Here is a 17,113-nt window from a genome sequence, read left to right as displayed (position 1 = left end):
CTGAAACAAAGACAAATGATCATGTTTCTCCTGTGAGAGTCAGTGCATTGATTTTTAAAGAAAATGTACTTTTAACTTTTTAGGCTTCACTCCAAAATGTATTATTGATCTGTTTACCCCTCATCGGCCCTGATGGTTGTGTCTAGGTCAAAAAGTTATTTTTATTTTTGGTTTCGTGGTGAGGGGCTCTCGGACTCTGGAAAACTTTCCCCAACTACACAAAGACTCGTTCTACTTTTTAAAAACATTCGGTATCATAACAGGCTTTGTCGTACAGTTTTAATTCCTGTGTAATGTTATTTTGTTGTTGTTCTTTTTAACACCTGTGCTCCTATGTTACTTATTTTCTTGTTATTTTCACTGATGGCACAATTTGTTTCTGTGAAAATATTTTAAAATGTTACGTTTGTTGTGAAAGCTTTGGTTTTGTAAATACACTAACACATCATCTGTGAATACGTTTATTTAATTTGGTGATTTTTACTCCTTTATATGATTTACATGCAGCATACATGCAAACATACGTACATCAGGCTTTTTACTGCAACTGTGGAGAAATAAAAAGAGAAATAAACTAAATAATACAGTACAAACATATTAAAGCCTCTTTCATTTTAGTTAACAGCAGCAGAATTGTCTAATTTTAAATGGAATTATTCATCCTTTAATACCTTAACGAGCCAATCATGGTTGTTTTTAATGTCTTTTCTTGACTAGAGCGACAACATGGTCGTCTGTGAGGTGAGAACGTCTCTTACATCCTGGATATTTGGGAAATTGAGGTAAAAATGAAGTGTATAATTAAAAACACTACTTGAATGTAAATTTCTAAATGACACCATTTATGATCATTGATGAAAAATTGTGATTTTACAGGTTTAGTGCTTTTATAGAAAGTAGATCATCTCTGCTAGAAGGTGTTACATGACTCTGCATCAGGTTATGTCTTGTTTTTTTTTTTTAGACAAATAAAGTTTAAAGTGTGTTGACGCGCTTGTCGCTGCCTGGATCTACATAGTGATGTGAAACAGCATTTTGTAAAGCACAATAAAGGAGATGAAACTGAACCAACACACTCAGACACAAACAGAGGGTGATAAGGCAGAAGAATCACCAGCACACCCACAGTTTGGACTGAGTCATAGAAACAAAGGCCCAGAGGCCATTTTGACTTCTGTGTTTGTTGCTTCTCTCCTCCTCTCTCTCTCTTATCTGTTGCAGCTTACTTACACAAGACACTATAAACTGTCACTTCCATCAGCAACAAGCTTTAAGGCATGTTTCATTACAGCCGCCAAATGTTATCAGTATTTTAGAGTTCAGCAATTAGTCTAATTAAGTAGTTTTAGTCTGAATCATATGGAAAATTATATTATATATCAGTGCCAGACTCCATTGACAAAAACAGTAATTTTACTGAGCAGAACACAGGAGCTGCTGATCTACCGCTGCCTTCATCTGTTAGTTTGTTCATGTTGTGTGGTACTTTTACTTCTTCCACCACTGAAAGTCACTCAATAACTCAAACTAACTAGCAGATGGAGGCAGTGGTGTTCCAGCAGCTCCTGTTTTCTGCTCAGTAAAATTCCTGTTTTTGTCAATGGAGTCTGGTAGTGATACATAGCGATGTCTGAGGTTTAAATAAAAGGATCTAACTCTTTAATAAAAAGTCTGTCTCTGTAGGAATCATTTCCATAATGTTGTCAAACACGAATAATAAAACTTGCAGCCTGTCATTGGAAAAACAAGAACTTTAGTGGACGTACTTTAACGACGGTCGGGTACACTTTTCTTTTCTTGCTCAAGACCCAAAGATTTTTGTCCCTATCAGTGATTTACTCCTGAAAACATGGGGAATAAGGCAGAACACACCTGCTAAACCAGCCACGTTAAGTGTCAACAGAACAGGAAAACCAGCGCGTATATCTTCTGGATTTTTGAGATAAATTTAATTTGAGATTTAAGGACTCAAAACAAGTCGCCTGAACGTTGCTGCTGTGATTTGGTTTTAAACCTGCAGTGTAGAGTTTGTCCTGTATGTGGTGCTGGAGCAAAAGTACATGGACATCTTCCACTAAATGGACAGAAATTTGCTTCTATAGGTTTCCTGTATTGTCATTCGTCTTTGGGAAGGATGTAATTACAAACAGAAAAACATTGGATGACACTTGAACCATATGGGAGAGACAAAAAGTTGTATTTCATAATCGAACAACACACGTTTATAACAGAATCAAAAGCAATTATTTTTACTTCGAACTTTTTTATTACAAAATATAAATGGCAAAAAGCTGTTTTTGTTTCCATTTGCTAAAACAAAGACAATGTGATCAGTGTCAGACGTGAATGTTTACAGTAAAATAAAGCTTTTTTTGTTCCTTTTTTCGTCGTAGGTTAGCATGCTACAGTCGATACAGTACAGGTGATAGTGCTCCCGCTCAAAATAAAGGACAGAAAGAGGACGGAGGGAAGGTGAGAGCTGATGGGGTGTGTGTGAGTGTGTGTGTGTGTGTGTGTTCTTTGTCTTTCCTTCAGCCTCAGCTCCGTGTTGAAGCTGATCCAAATCCATCTGTCAAGTTTGACCGAGTGGATTTAAAAAGAAAGAGACGCAGAAATGAACTGGATTAAAGATCGGATCAGATCTTGGGCTCGTGGTGGCTGGAGACACTGACACTGACTGAGTGTCTTTGTTGTAATTAACAAGTGTAGTTTTCTAGTTCTCCTCAGAAACTTAACTTCAGGCTTCAAACACATCGAGGTGTTTTCTGCAGCTCTGTGCACATGTGATTCAGGAGACAAACTCTGTTGTAGTTTTTCTAAACTAATCAGGAGCAGTTTGAATCAGTGCGAGATCAATTAAAAGTCAGAGCTTAGTCTTGTTTAATTCGTGCGTCTGAACCAGTTCAGTCATTTGGCGGTTACAGGATCCATAACACACCTGTTATTATTCTGAATTATTTGTTTACTGAGGCCACAAAACAGTAAATATCATGAGCTCTAATTAAAACCTGCAGCGTGAACTGTGGGGTCGCCCGGGCTGCTGAGGAGCAGGTTAATAAAGTATAATAATAAAGTCTGATTTGACTGAGTGCTTCATTAAAATATGTAAATGACTTGTTAGTGGGTTTGGTGACACTTCAAACACTCACATGAACCAATACACACACTTATTTTGTACTTAAGTGTTTACACAAATGTTGATTTCCTTAAACTGTCCAACACACCGAGAAGTGAAACCACACTTGGTGTGAATTCCAGTGGTGCCTGACGGTCTCCCTTTTGTCCCCCACAGGACGGGGACGGTGTGTTTGAAGGGTGAGGGAGGGGGGTGAGGCGGGTGGATGGTTCGTTTCCATATTTTCCAACAGAGTCTTTAAATAACACTTAAGGATTTACATTTTACTCGCGGATGCTGTGGTGCGTAATTTGGCACCATCTGTGCGTAAAACGATGCTGAGAGGAAGGCAGGCGCACGAACAGAAACTAATGTCAGAGGTCTTGAATACTGAGACAGCGGTTGAGCTGTTTTTAATGAGGCGTTTAAAAAAAATAGAGCTTTACTTCCCGACCTCGTCGAGCACTTTGCGGTTGAGCTGCGCCTGCTCCCTCTGGCTCTCCATCTTGGCCATCTGGATCATATTCCTCAGCAGGTGGAAGGTCAGGTCGATGGACAGCGGCGGCTCTTCGCTCCGTTTCAGCAGCTGCGCCGCCGTCCTCACCGCCGCCTCGTCCTCGCTCTCCTCCTCTGCCGGCAGCAGGTGGAGGTGGTCCGGGTCCCTCCTCTGGAGGAACCTCAGGATGTTGTCGCCCAGTAGCTCCGCGGCGGTGCTGTCCCCGGCGGCGGCCGCTCTGAGGAGCACTTCGTCCAGTTGCTGCGTCTGGAGGCGGCCGCTGCCATCCAGCCAGCCGGGGAGGATGCGCGGTCTGCCGGCGGCGGGGCGGAGGTGTGATGAGAGGAGGACCGAGGAGAGGAGCAGGAGCAGGGGGACCGGCTTCATGTCCTGCAACCAGAGGAACCATTCAGATGACAGTCAGACACCTCAGCAGAAAATCAATGAGCAAATGTTGGTGGAAATGCTCAAAGTCACAGACAGATGTTCAAGTCACTGAAATCATATCATAGATAATTAACAGTAAATTCAATCAAGACTTTTATTCCTAACGACAGTGATGTTTACCACTGCAGACAGACAGACTGATTCTGGTGAACTGCAGGTGAAATGTCCATTTTAGGTTTAAATAGATGATGTGATCTAATCTCACTCAGACCTTAAATCACTTCTCAGCAGATTAAACTTCACTAACAAGCACAGAAAGCGTCTGATCTCACGTCTCTCTCTTCATCTCTCACACATATCTGCAGGTCAACTAAACTTTAAAAACGCTTGAATAAAGTGCGGGAGGTCACTCACTTAATTCTCTCCAGATGCTGCAGCTGAACTTCGTGGTCGGCCGGTGACTGAGATTTCAGGTCGGAGCCGAGTGTGAAGAGTCCCTGTGAGCGGCGAAGGGGAGAGGACGGAGGGTTTTATACATCCAGCCTGCTCCTTTGACGTCAATGCAAGTACCGAGACCGGTTTGGAAAGTGGACAACTATCGAGACGCGAAGGCAATATAGTCCCCCCCCCCCCCCCCCGAGGGACAGCTGGGGAAGCTGTGATGGACAGAAAATAAAAGGGAGCGGGGTTTTTTTAAGGTTTATTTCCTGTCCATCTATCCATCCATCTGGGTCATGAGGTGGGATGAAGCACCTCCCAGGGGGACAAGAGGAAGATACAGGGGCTGCAGGGGTTGGAGGGGGGTCTCAGAGGATTCCTTGAGAAAGTTCCAAGGGTTTTTTCAAGTGAAGGGATCATGAATAAGATATTAGTGGGCTTCATGACTGGCTACTGTGAAGAACTTTTTTTTGTCAAGTTTGTATTTGTGTTGATTTAAAACTGAACTGAATGTTCGCTCAGCTAAATGTGATTTAGAAGATTTGATAACCGTGACTATGTCCTGCACAAATGAGGCTATGTTACTTTGTTAAGATGAAATTAAAGTGGAAAATTAAGAATCAAAAGCAGCTTCACAGGAACTTGAGAGGCTACAAGAGGTAGAATAATCAGTGTTCGTTTTCTCTTCAGATTGATATGATCTGATTTAACTCTGTTTCCTCTCCTGAAAAACAAACAACCTTTACAGACTTTGGCTTTGAACAGAAACAACACAAATGTTTCTCTCAGGTCAGACTGAATGGAGGACTCTGGGAGCTGTCCGAGGTGCTGAACCTGCAGTTAATAAGCTAATGATAAAATATGACACGCAGCGTATTATTTATGTTGATGAGACCAGAGTTTCTGAGCTGTTGTTATATAAGGGGTCCTGATTCCACATTAAAACGACTACTTATTATTAGATTAGAACATTTTCTTCCTGAGAGTCACATCAGAAGGTTTGTGGTTGTTGATTTCTGATTTGCTAGGTTTTGTAATTAATCACAAGGGATCACAAGATATTTCCGCTGCATAAAGTTAAGTCTTTTTCCTCAGACTTCTCACTAGTCTTTGCTTATGTCTAAGAAATTACCAAATTATTTTAGTGCTTTCATTTTTCAGGATTCTAAAACTGATCCAGATGAAGCTAGGAAAAGAAAAAGTAAACATTTGATGGAGGCAGAGGTGTTCCAGCAGCTCTGGTGTTCTGCTCGGTAAAATTCCTGTTTTTGTCAATGGAGTCTGGTATTGATATATAGTGATGTTTCTGGTTAATCAGAAAGGAGTTATCCTTTAAGACCAAACACAACTGGTGAAAATGATTTGATTATAACATGACAGGAGTATATTTCAGTGTGAAAACTGAACATTTATGACTTATTAAAAAATGTTTTTGTATATTCTACGTTTAGTTATGACCCCAGCCTGAACGCTGAACATTTTTAAACACACATATCACCTCCATCGTGCTTCAGGTGCAGGTTAGAGCGCCCACCAGCCAGTGAAGTGTATCTACCTTGGCTTAAATCTAAAAACACAGCGAGTCTGGGTGCTGAATCAAAAATGAATTCCAGCTTTCTGGGGAGAGGCTCATATCCCCCTCAGGGGGGAAAGAGGCTATTTGGCAGATTTTCAATGGATTCGTCAGACGTTTCCGCTTGCTTTTCCCTGATATAGCCCAAGTGTGTTTGTGTGGGGGAAAAAAAATGTGTGCAGATAATTTGGTTGACAGCCCAGCTCAGCAGCCTCCACATCTCTCTCCAAACAAACCCCACCCATCCGCAGCTAAGTGAGCTACAAAAGTTAGCGAGGTCAAACACGCCATTGACACCACCTCATGGAGAACTTTATATATATTTACTAAAAATGTGCATATAGTGAGCATAAATGTTACATGTACGGTGAAAAACAAAGAAACATCCACAGTCCAGCAGAGATTGTCAGTGTATCTATGGATTCCTGGGTCTGTTTTGTGCTTTAGTGGTGAATTTAAACTGCAATGCAGTTTGGCATGAAATAATTCAGAAATGTTGAGTGTTAAGGGAGTAGATTGACATTTTCTTCCTTGCCAAGTGTTTGATAAGACGATCGATACGCAGAAATTTAACCTCGCCTTCGTAACATGATACTGAAGGAATTTCTGTATCATTAAGCACCAAGTCAAAAAGTATTTAAGACTCGACTGTTGGTGCGAACAACAGTCGAGTCTTAAAAGAGAAAGAGGATAAACAAAATATATAAACTGCGATACATTATTAGATTAAAGAGATGAAAAAGGAGAAATTTCCTTCATCACAAAACAAAACATGATGCTACTGAACCTTAAAGACAAGTGATTAACAATAGAGTAAAACAAGAAAAGTTTCCTTTCAACCAGTAGGTGTTAATGTATGAGTGTGTGTGTGTGTGTGTGTGTGTGTGTGTGTATGTGTGGCTACACTGCGCTGCCAAATCTCATTTCCATAAATAACAAACTTTCACAGACATTTCTGCGAGTTTGACTTTCAAGTGTGAATGTGTCATTGAGAGTAGACAAGCACTTTCTCCCGACCTTTACCGGTGACTCAGTCACAGTTTTACACATTGGAAATATCAGAGGACGAAGTAGCCTAAAGAAAGTTCGACCAGAACGTCCCATGTCACACACACACACACACACTGCAAATGAGTGTAAAATCATCCTCATCATCATCACCAGTAACAACACAACAGGCCAGACTTGTGATCATCCTTCACATCTTATTGGCCTTCCAGGTCAGGTAGGAGTTCCAGGCGACAGCAACAATCTGGACGACGGCCAGCCTGAGGACAAGAGGAAACTGACGTGTTTACTTTGCATTTCACCAGTCTGATCGTCTCATCGAGAGGAAACTAAGGCTTTTAAAGACAATTATAATCTAAGTTCCTGTGAGATAAAACAGGATTTCACAATTAATACCTGGTTTAAGAAAACTGCAAGATACAGGTGTGAATTCATTTCACATCTGGAAAACAAGCACTGACTTTAAGATTTAAATTCATTTTCAGTTCTCAGGCTGTACCAAATTTAGATTCTCTTTCTTCACACTCGACACAAACTTTCACATGTGATCATTGTGGTTTTTGTGCGTGAATAAAGTCAGAAATTTACCTGTGGTGCAGGGGAATGAAGTAAAAATTGGCGATCTGGACCGGAGGCCAGAGCTGAAACACAGAACAATCAGTTCACTTTACGAGCATACATTTATATAAAAGAAAATAGAAAACTATAGAGGGGAAACTTACGTAGTAATTTGAGATGAGGGCATCTGTGTAGTCCTGCGTGCAAAGTAAATACAGTTGTTGCATTAGCATCAAAATGAGTAAATCAGGCTGAAAGTAGCTGTTAACTTAGGAGAAGGTTTTTTATTTATTTAATGTCAAACTCAACGGAGCATTTTCTGAAGTATCTCTGACGTCGGGACGCCATCAGTCACATGACACGCTTCATTTTACACAAGCTACGACACAAAGTATTAAAACAGTGGACTTCACAGCTTCGGATGGAGCTGTGGTATCTGAGTTAACTCCAGAGAGGAGATTCATCTCTAGAGGAAATTCACTGATGTTATGTCTGAGCTCCTCACTGAAAGCTGCTCTCAGCAGATTTGAAAAAAATGTAGTAAAAGCAAAATCTTAATGAGGCACCTCGAGGTGTTTGAACTGGGACATAAAGCCATTAAAAGAAGTAACACAAGTCGAGAATATAAGACAAACACATGAAGCCTCTTTCCTCCAGCTTCATAAAACATTTTGTGTCAGATGTTGCTGATGTGAGTTTGTTTTGACTTTAAACGTCTGTGAGGAAACTTTTAAAAACTTCCGGCCTCCTGCTCGGGCACCAGGTTTAACCGTCCAACATTTCCCTTCACAGAACAGTTGAATCTGCCCGTGGGGGATGAAGTGAGAAATGGTGATGTGGTGAAACTCCAGTTGGAGGGGAGTTTCAGTCCAAAACAATACAGGATGGAAATGGAGTTAGAAAGCCAAAGACCTCAGCAGCTGGCCAGGTAATTGTTGAGTGATTGGTTGCACACAGTATGAAGATAAACAGAATACAGTCATTCAACCACTGGAAAATGAGCATCACATAACTTGTACTGTTCACTGTGTATATTCAGTTTAGCATCTTAAATAAATCACATTATGTTGTTGTTTGATGCTCTCTGCAGCCACGTGGTTTAACATTCACCACACAAAACATCAACGTTATCCTGCACACATTCGCAACTGAAAGTTGTATTTTGTTTTTTTATGATTTAGTCGTGTTTCACACCTTTGTCGGCACAGGTAGCTGCAAAATGTGCAACAGATATCACTCTGTTGTTTGTCTAAATGTAGGAATCTGAACCACGTCCAAATCACTGAGGTTTTGTGACACGTTTTTAATCACAATTTCCTCGTCTTGTACATTTAACCATTCTCCTGATTACTAACTTCTACATTTCCAACAAGTTGAGTGTGTTCTTTTCTTCTGTTTTTTGGCTGTAAACGTATCAGCTGCGTAACCCCTGTTGCTCTAACCTGGTGTTAAGTCTCGAGTAGAGATTGTTACAAACGCTCTTTTGGATTTCTTCTTTCCTGGAAGGATTTGTTGTTTCTGCACAAAAAAAGTGACAGAAATATTTGTGTGAAGAATGAAAAAATAAAAGAAGTGAGAAGTGAAATTCTCACCTCAACACACCTGGCAAATCACAGCATTAAGTAGGTGTGAATGTCAGACTTGTCATTTTCAGAAAGTTACAGAGACGGTTAAAGTAAATGCAGAACTTAAATCAGTGAAAATGTATGTAAACACGTTTAAGACGCTTAAAAAATTATACTGGTTTTTGCTAAATGAGGAAACTAAGGGTCCACGGCGGCGGATGCTGACTTTTTGGCTCCACAGTAAATATGAAAGAGCAGAGTTTACACACACACAATCTAACCACACAAAAATTCCCTGTGTCATCTACTTAAAAGGTCACCTCAACATGTCTCGACATATAAAAAACAACAAGCCAATGTTCCAGTTACAATCTTCTTTTTTTCCTGGTTGATGATTTTTTCAGGGTGAAGCCGTTTTCTAATTATGGCCAAACAAGCTAAGTTGCCACCTGAGGTGAAATTACCACCGCTGATCACTGCGTCAGAGGCACGTCAAAAAATAAATGAATAAATAAATCCTCTTACGCTTGAGAAAAACAGGACCTTTGTCACCTCTGCCAGAGGTTTCTGCTACTTCCAGTCAGTCCTTCATAAATTAGATTCATTCATTAGACATTCTGCACATTATGATCATCTCTGAGTGTCCTTCATCTGATCTATACTTTACACTTAAAGGAGCAGTGTGCAGGATTAATGACATCTAGTGGCGAGGACATAGATTGCAACCGTCCCCTCTCTTTCAAAGCGTGTTGGAGAGTCTACGGTGGCTGTCAGGTGACAAAATGGCATCAACTACTGCACTGACTAGTCTGTCAAGTGAAGAGGTTTGTTTATAGAGATGTATTTAGTTGTTGGTCTGTAAAACTGTATAGCTGACATGTACCCTCTTCTTTCTTCATATCATCTCGTTACAATACAATTTGCTGGGAAACGAGATGATCAATGTTATTCACTTCAGCTGTCAGTGGTGTGAATGTTGAGGCTGATTCTAAGTTATTATCAGTTTTAATTGATTATACACTGATAAAAAAAAACATACGTAGTTATATTATATTCCATTTCTGCCAATAGATCCCTGTACATGTTACACACTGCTCCTTTAAAACCCAGTTTGAACGAGTAAGAAGAGGCTGCCCTGATGGGGTTAAAGGTCATTCGCTCTCTCACCTCATCTCTCGTCACATAAAGATGAAAAATACTTCGTGTTATCACTTTAGCACTGTGAGCACGCTACACCTGAACCCTGTTGGTTTACACGTGACTGAGTTCACGACCTGCAGGTACAGTTCAAGTCCAGTACAGATTAGGAACTGGAAAACGAAGACGGCTGAAGACTCGACTGAAACTCTGTCCGACTGTAACGCTCAGAGCGGTTGTTTGTGGTCAAACGGCTCCATTAATTTTCTTCTCACACTCCCCTCAGTGCCAGACCTCGTTGTAATGAGCACATTTGTCATTTATTTTCTGTCCTTTCTGACATTTACCGCGCTGGCCTTTCAGGTCCCCGCGCCTCCTTTTGTAAATAATTGATGATGATCAGCGGCATGTTGGGTAAGCAAGGCGGTGACGGACGTTTGAGCAGCTGGCACAAGATGACAGTTTGCAATGACCTGGCATACAAATACACACTCAAACACACACACACACACACATATATATATATGAAGGTATGAGTCACTCTGTTTCCACAGTCCCTCCCTCTCCCTGTCGTCTCTTCCCCCATCACAGGAAATAGTTTCTAATAATAATGAGAGGTGAGTGTTGGAGGTCGGATACTGCACCTACAATGAAAACCAGACTTCCTCCCTGTGCACTCTCATTTACCTGTGCTCTGCTCGGACAGAAAACATACTGCTCTTGTGCTGGAGAAGTGACCGAGTACGGTTCGCGTGAGTCCCAAAGTCGGTTATTGTCGAGTTTCAGGTCTAAATTTAGAACACTACGGTTAAGTTAAAATCAGAAAAAAGAAAAAGGTTTTCAGGCAGAAAGGTCATGCTGATGTCTTAAAATGACTAATTTTGTCTGAAAAATGCAACTACCACGCAGCAGGGAGAGGAGAGGTGAGTGCAGGTTTCTATACGTTAAATTCAAGACATTTTAACACCAAACACAAAGTAAATTAGCACCTGTTTTAAGTATGAAAGATGTCAGTGAAAAGCAGTAGGGATGATAAGGTGTTCAATTATTTATAAGTGCCTGGAGGTTGTTGATGATTGTGTCACATTTTGTATATGACAATAACTCCTAACATCATCATTCATTAATCCTTAAATAAAACCTGCACACGGAGCAGCAGCAGAAAAAGGATGGAAGGATTAGTCAGATAGAAAAGTCTTAAGGTACAAATATGAATTTTCCATAATGTCCGAGGTCTGGAGCAACAGAACTGGAGGTTTTACAGCCAGTTTTTGCTCAAATCACATAAAAAAACATATTATAAAATAACATTCTGAGGAAACTGAAATCAATGTTTTTATGACCCTGTGTATGGAAATGATGCTGCAAAGACACATCACCACAAAACGACTATTTTTCTGTTTCCTTGTTCTTAATTCAAGTTATTCATTCTAATTTTTCAGACTTTAATTTCCAGTAATGTTCACCGTCCGCACCCAAAGCTATGAGGCTCTGGACTGTGTTCACTCTGTCGTGCTTTTGATGCAACAGTCATGAATAAAAAATGTGCTGAGGACAGATGAGGTCAAACGCTGAACCTTTACCTCAAGTGGAGGTAACTTTGACCCAGAGTCTGAGAGTTTGTCAGGTTTAACTTCAGGTCACTCAATTTTTAATCCTTCACAGTGCGAGACTTTAACACAAAGCAAGTCACGCAAGGAAAACAATAAGAATGGAGGTAGAGTATTTTCTGCTTAATTCACAGTTTAGAGGGAGTGGAACTTTTCCCAGCATGCACTGGTGAAAGGAGAGAGAGAGTAAGACTGTGATGTGGTATTAAAGAGTAACTGGTATTTTTTAAAGCTTATTTTCCTGGGGGTATTTTTGGGTGTAAATGATTTTTGTTTAACCAGAAACATCACTATCTATCACTACCAGACTCCATTGACAAAAACAGGAATTTAACCGAGCAGAACGAGATCTACTGCTGCCTCAGTCTGTTAGTTTCAGTGGTGGACTAAACATGAAAGATCTGCTACACTCTGACACCAGCCGTCCTGTAAATTAAAATCAAATTACCCTCTTGAGCTTGGCGATGTTTTCCTCCGCCGTCAGTCCGTTCAGAGCCCCGGAGAGACCGAGGAAAGCTCCCAAGAAGCACGGAGCAAAACACAACTGTAAAGAGACACAGAGATAAGAAAAGATCAGTTTCTGAATTAAAAGAAAATAATAATCATACTGAAGTCACATTTAGGAATTATAGATTTATTTCAGTAGAGACTTTTGTTCAGAAACTAGTCCAGTATCTCAGGGTTCTAACGGAGGCTGAAGTGAGGATTTGATCCATGACCTGAAACACAGATTTACTTTACAGCGGACGCTCTCTGTTAATGAATTCTGCACACAGAGGAGGCCGAGAGGAAATCTGAAATCTCTCCAGGAGGTCCTCGTTTGTTTACATCGACACTGGAGTGAAGTGACACTGCTCCTCTGTTACTCAGGTCTCACGCAGGAAGACGCCGCAGCTGCTTCGCCTTAAATCTTTCAAGGCGCCAAATGGCACTTTAGTTATTACGTATACGGAGGCAGAGGGAGCAGCGTAGAGTCAGTGTGACCACGTAACCGTTCAAGCGTGGGAGTGAACCCTTTACTGTGGTGAATATTTCATCGCAGGGAGACAGTGAAAGCTCTGAAGTCCTGTCCTGTGGTGGTTTTTACTTTAACCTGCATTTGTTCTGCTGTGGTTTTATACAAACAAACACCAGAGGGCAGAGTGAAGAGTTAAACTGCTGCGTCTATGGGATGAATATTGGTCATAAGACAGCTGCCTGATGGGAGAAAAATGTAACTGTGGTTGGGACTCGTCCTGTTCAGACAGGAAGCAGAAGAAGAAGAAGAATTATTTCCTGAATGAGTTTCTCACCTGGTCGACCAGCATCTTCTTCATCGCAGCACTTTTAGTTCCTCCGACAACGAGTTTGTCCAAAACTTTGTACCAGCTCCCGATTACTGGACCCTTTGTTATGAAAACAAATAAATCAATAGATTAATCTCCATTGATATCTCTAAAAGTCACACGTTAAAACACAACATGTTAAATGACACGTGACGACATTCAGTGGTTTTCTGTGAATTGTTTCGCTCCTTTAAAACGTGTACTCTGTCTGCAGACGACTCGAAGGTAAAACTAACAAACTAAATATATTATTAACGCGAGGACGAGATGATACATGATGCATGAGTTATGGAACAGTCGCGTCCTTCCAGATGAATGAGGTTAAATATAGCCGCCTGTAAACATGTCATTCCAGTGTACCATTGTGAACTGACTCCTGTGTGTCGTTGTTGATGAGCTACTTGCAAACATCTATACATCGTCTCTGTGTGATATAAAATGACGAGGAAGCCGATTGGTCGAGCGTAAGACGATTATGGACGTATAAATAAACTTTGTGTTCGTCACAGAGAAGGTGGATTGTGCAGCTGTCACTGGACTTGACTGGTGAAATATGTGATTTCATAAACATACAAAGACTACATGTGTATAAACATGACGTTTGGTTCTTTTCATGAATATCTTCACTGGGCTTTTTATTTTCCATCTCATATTAAACAATTAATCAAACAGGCAGCATTTAAGACATGTTTTATATAAATAATCCAAATACAGCTGTTTATTTTTACATGTGTTGTCGTGCTGCTGTATCCTTTCATTTCAGTGTGACGTAAAAACCAAGTCAACGTTTCATCATCTTGGTTTATTATGATCACGAGGTTCTGCAGCTGTTAAGTTTTGTGGCGACAAATCTGTAATAATAAGACACTGACCACAAAAAAGAAGCCGATGCTCATCATCTTGGCCGTCCGCTGCACGTTGTGTTGAGCCAGTCCTCGTCTCTCGATCAGCTGCTGGGAGATGACGTCTCCGACACCCACCAAAGACCCTGGAGGAGACAGAAGACGGAGACTGAGCATTAATGATACAGGGAATACCATCCACCTGTCAACAAACTGGTGGCGAAATGGGAGCGAAGCCACATTCACTGAGAGTTCCCACTCCTTAAACATCACATTTAAGGACTTTTCAATGACTTTCAATGCCTCATATTCAAGGACATGTCATAGTTTGAGACACAGATGAAGGTTAATTACAGTTACACCACTAAGAATTTAAGAATAAAAGCTCACAGACAATATTTTGTGTTTTTATTTATGAGCTGAAGAGCTGAGAGACTTGTAACCTATTTACTCCTGTTAAGTGACAAAAAATTATCAAAAAGAATTTAAATTTTTGCACAAAATGCAGTTTCAAACCACAACTGTTAACCTAGCTCCTCTATGGTTGACATTTAGAGTAGATTTTTTAGTTTTACCTCGTATAAAAAGACATCAAAGCAGGTGGAAAAAGCTGTCAGCCGACCACAGCTGACATACTGTACCTCTGTTAAAACTGACAGCACAGTGTAATAACACAGACCCAGCTGAACAAGAGGTAACCTTTCCTTAAAATGTCATGGGAGAACTAATAAAGGCAGTTAGGGTGACACGGTACACACACACACACACACTTGGAGAGAAGAAAATGTCAACTGTACACCTTGAGAGCAATAAATACAAGTATTTCCTTTGTCCATCATGGCGTCTACGTCAAAGTGACAGAGTGGACTCAAAGCTCAGGAGCGAATCAATGTTTCACTTTATAACGAGGAAAATAAAACCAGTATCTATCAAAACCACTTAAACACACGGAGCCCATGAAGAATCAGGGCTCTGGAGAAAATACAATAAATGTATATTGTAGGTAAATGTTTGTTTTTTGTGCAGGTAAATGTTAGCACCTGAAAAGACTTTATGGATGTGCTTGTGCCTTGATGTGTAAAAACACATTCTCTAGGAGCTGCTTATTTTATCTGCTTAACATTGTGAGTGTGAGTTTTATTTTCTTATTTTATTCTCAGCCCTCAGTCACCGCCTGGCTGACAAACATCAGACGCTGCCTCCACCTAGTGGTCATTTAACTGTACTACACCAGGCTACTATCACTGCTTCTCACATACACATTCACTGGCATTCATTTGCTGAACTGTTTGGACATTTTTTTTTAAAGAACATTTTCTGTTTTCAATTCACATGTAGATGTCTAGATTCATCATCAAGATATAAGATGTCATCTTCAGCTCTGAGAAAATATAATGAGTATTTTTCAGTGTTTCACACATTTATAATTGAAGAAATAATTGAAGAAACTTTTAATTCTGAGAAGCTGCGACTTTCATATTTCTGAAAATAGAAATATACTTCTGTGAATTCTCTGCTTGTTTCTAAGCGTATGATTCATTGTAAGTTAACTCTAATAAAGCCTGTTGTATGTCTCTAAGCCGACAGGGATCAGACAGAGACTGCAAGGAAAAATAATCCTGGTCACTCAGTTCAAAGACCTTTTTCTTTGTTGACTTAAACTGAGGTGCAAAGGTTGAAATTTTAGGACCTCATGCCCCCGTTTTTATCATCTCTGACCTCAGTGTCAGCTTATGCACAGAGAGAGAAGAACATCTATCTTATCAGAGCGGTCCAGACACATGGTGGAGTTTAGGGAGTTAAATAAAAAATAATTGGACACACGTGTGTCGGGTCATACCTGCAGTCACTATCTGCACTCTCCAGGGGTATCTGGTCATCAGGGCCTGGTAGGATCTCCACAGCCCGGCCATTCTCCCTGCTGTGGAGTTTTAAAAAACATGATGTGAACATAACCAACAAATTAAACTCTGAAAACCTGACTTTTCCACTAATCGACCCCGACCACCGGCAGGCAACGCGACTCAAATCAAGCGACTCTGCTAATAAGTTCCGTTACAGAGTCACAGCTTGATGATTAGCTTAATTTAATCTGAGCTGTAGGTTGAACAATGTTTCCTCTGTGGAGATGATATCCTATGAAACTTAACAAGAACCTTTTCACATTACACATGCATTGTAATTACTATCTGATCATGAAGCGGCATTCCCGGTAGCGGATACCCTGCACTAGGTGAAAACTGACTATATAAAATTGACATTTTATTAACCTGTGCCCTTCCCGGTCAATTCTGTTGAAGCCGAATTGAAGAGTGGCTTCAATCAGTTTATAAAAGTATAGAAATGTTTTCCTGGCAGACGCGTAGATTCACAAATATTAAAATAAGCTTTAAACTGTCAAGTTTTTAAATGCAGTCCGGCGTAACGTTCGGTCTCATGCTGGCTAAGCTAACGTTACAAGTAATATCCTGGCTGTACAGACGATATTGCATATTATTATTAAAGTGCTTCAGTCAAATGGTTCCTAACCAACATTTAACAACTTTTAAGCAACTTGTAAACAGAATAAATCAGAGTTAAAAGTGAAGTTACGATGCTGAAAACCAGTGTCACCACACGCTTTTGTAACTTTTTGTCCAAGAATGTAACTGATATAATTTAACTGTAGTCACATATGAACTAATCACTGTCAACAGGTCACTCAACGTGTTGCTGTCAATGTTTGTTAACGCGCAGTAAATAAAAAGTTATGTAAGATGTATAGATACCTGTTTACGAGCCTGGCTCCTCTGAATGAGCTGCCGGTGATGCGTTCACGTTTCCGCATTAGCTCCGACTTTTAAGTGCTGCAATTCCAAAGGCGTTCACAGGATTTACTGTGTAAAGCAGGGAGTTTTGGGAAGCTCCTGACCAGTTTTATGAACCTGGGAGAAACAATTAAAACAAATAAATCATGAAACTGCAGCAGAAAATGCTAGAGATACAAAAATAAATACTTCAAGCTGAACTTTTGTCCTAAATTTGTGGACAAACCATTGAAAATACTTATCATACATACA

The 17,113-nt window shown here is 40.4% G+C and overlaps 2 protein-coding genes across 3 annotated transcripts; both read right to left on the bottom strand.

The window, feature by feature from the left end:
* Nucleotides 1-2,233: 2,233 nt before the first annotated feature.
* Nucleotides 2,234-3,994, bottom strand: uts1 (urotensin 1; the record flags this gene model as incomplete). Its single annotated transcript, XM_051072067.1, is given in 2 exon segments — nucleotides 2,234-3,928; nucleotides 3,931-3,994. Coding segments are annotated over 2 exon segments (435 nt in total), but the record flags the coding sequence as incomplete, so codon positions are not given.
* mpv17 (mitochondrial inner membrane protein MPV17) lies at nucleotides 3,854-17,048 on the bottom strand. Of its 2 annotated transcripts, XM_018687319.2 has the most exons (8): nucleotides 16,823-17,034; nucleotides 15,895-15,975; nucleotides 14,085-14,200; nucleotides 13,180-13,272; nucleotides 12,336-12,431; nucleotides 7,740-7,772; nucleotides 7,606-7,658; nucleotides 6,311-7,277 (listed from the first exon to the last, which is right to left on the bottom strand). In XM_018687319.2, exons 2-8 carry the CDS (start codon nucleotides 15,965-15,967, stop codon nucleotides 7,208-7,210), a joined length of 534 nt encoding a protein of 177 aa, XP_018542835.1. In that variant the 5' UTR covers nucleotides 15,968-15,975; nucleotides 16,823-17,034; the 3' UTR covers nucleotides 6,311-7,207. The 2 variants fall into 2 exon arrangements, with proteins under 2 accessions (XP_050927700.1, XP_018542835.1); XM_051071743.1 differs by lacking the exons at nucleotides 6,311-7,277; nucleotides 7,606-7,658; nucleotides 7,740-7,772 and adding exons at nucleotides 3,854-4,001; nucleotides 4,413-4,495 and having other exon boundaries at nucleotides 16,823-17,048.
* Between the last annotated feature and the right edge of the window lie 65 nt (nucleotides 17,049-17,113).

Source organism: Lates calcarifer, linkage group LG7_1 (genome assembly GCF_001640805.2).
Source record: "Lates calcarifer isolate ASB-BC8 linkage group LG7_1, TLL_Latcal_v3, whole genome shotgun sequence".
In the NCBI taxonomy this organism is placed as follows: domain Eukaryota; kingdom Metazoa; phylum Chordata; class Actinopteri; family Centropomidae; genus Lates; species Lates calcarifer.
The sequence above is the reverse complement of the archived record's forward strand: the minus strand, read 5'-3'. Positions and strand labels throughout refer to the sequence as shown.

Coding starts and splice junctions, on each gene's coding strand:
- mpv17 (XM_018687319.2), bottom strand. CDS start 15,967: ATGGCCGGGCTGTGGAGATCCTACCAGGCCCTGATGACCAGATACCCC. Junction 14,201..15,894: donor AGTGCAGATAGTGACTGCAG/GTATGACCCGAC, acceptor TGTCTCCTCCAG/GGTCTTTGGTGGGTGTCGGA. Junction 7,278..7,605: donor TTCATTCCCCTGCACCACAG/GTAAATTTCTGA, acceptor TCTTGTCCTCAG/GCTGGCCGTCGTCCAGATTG.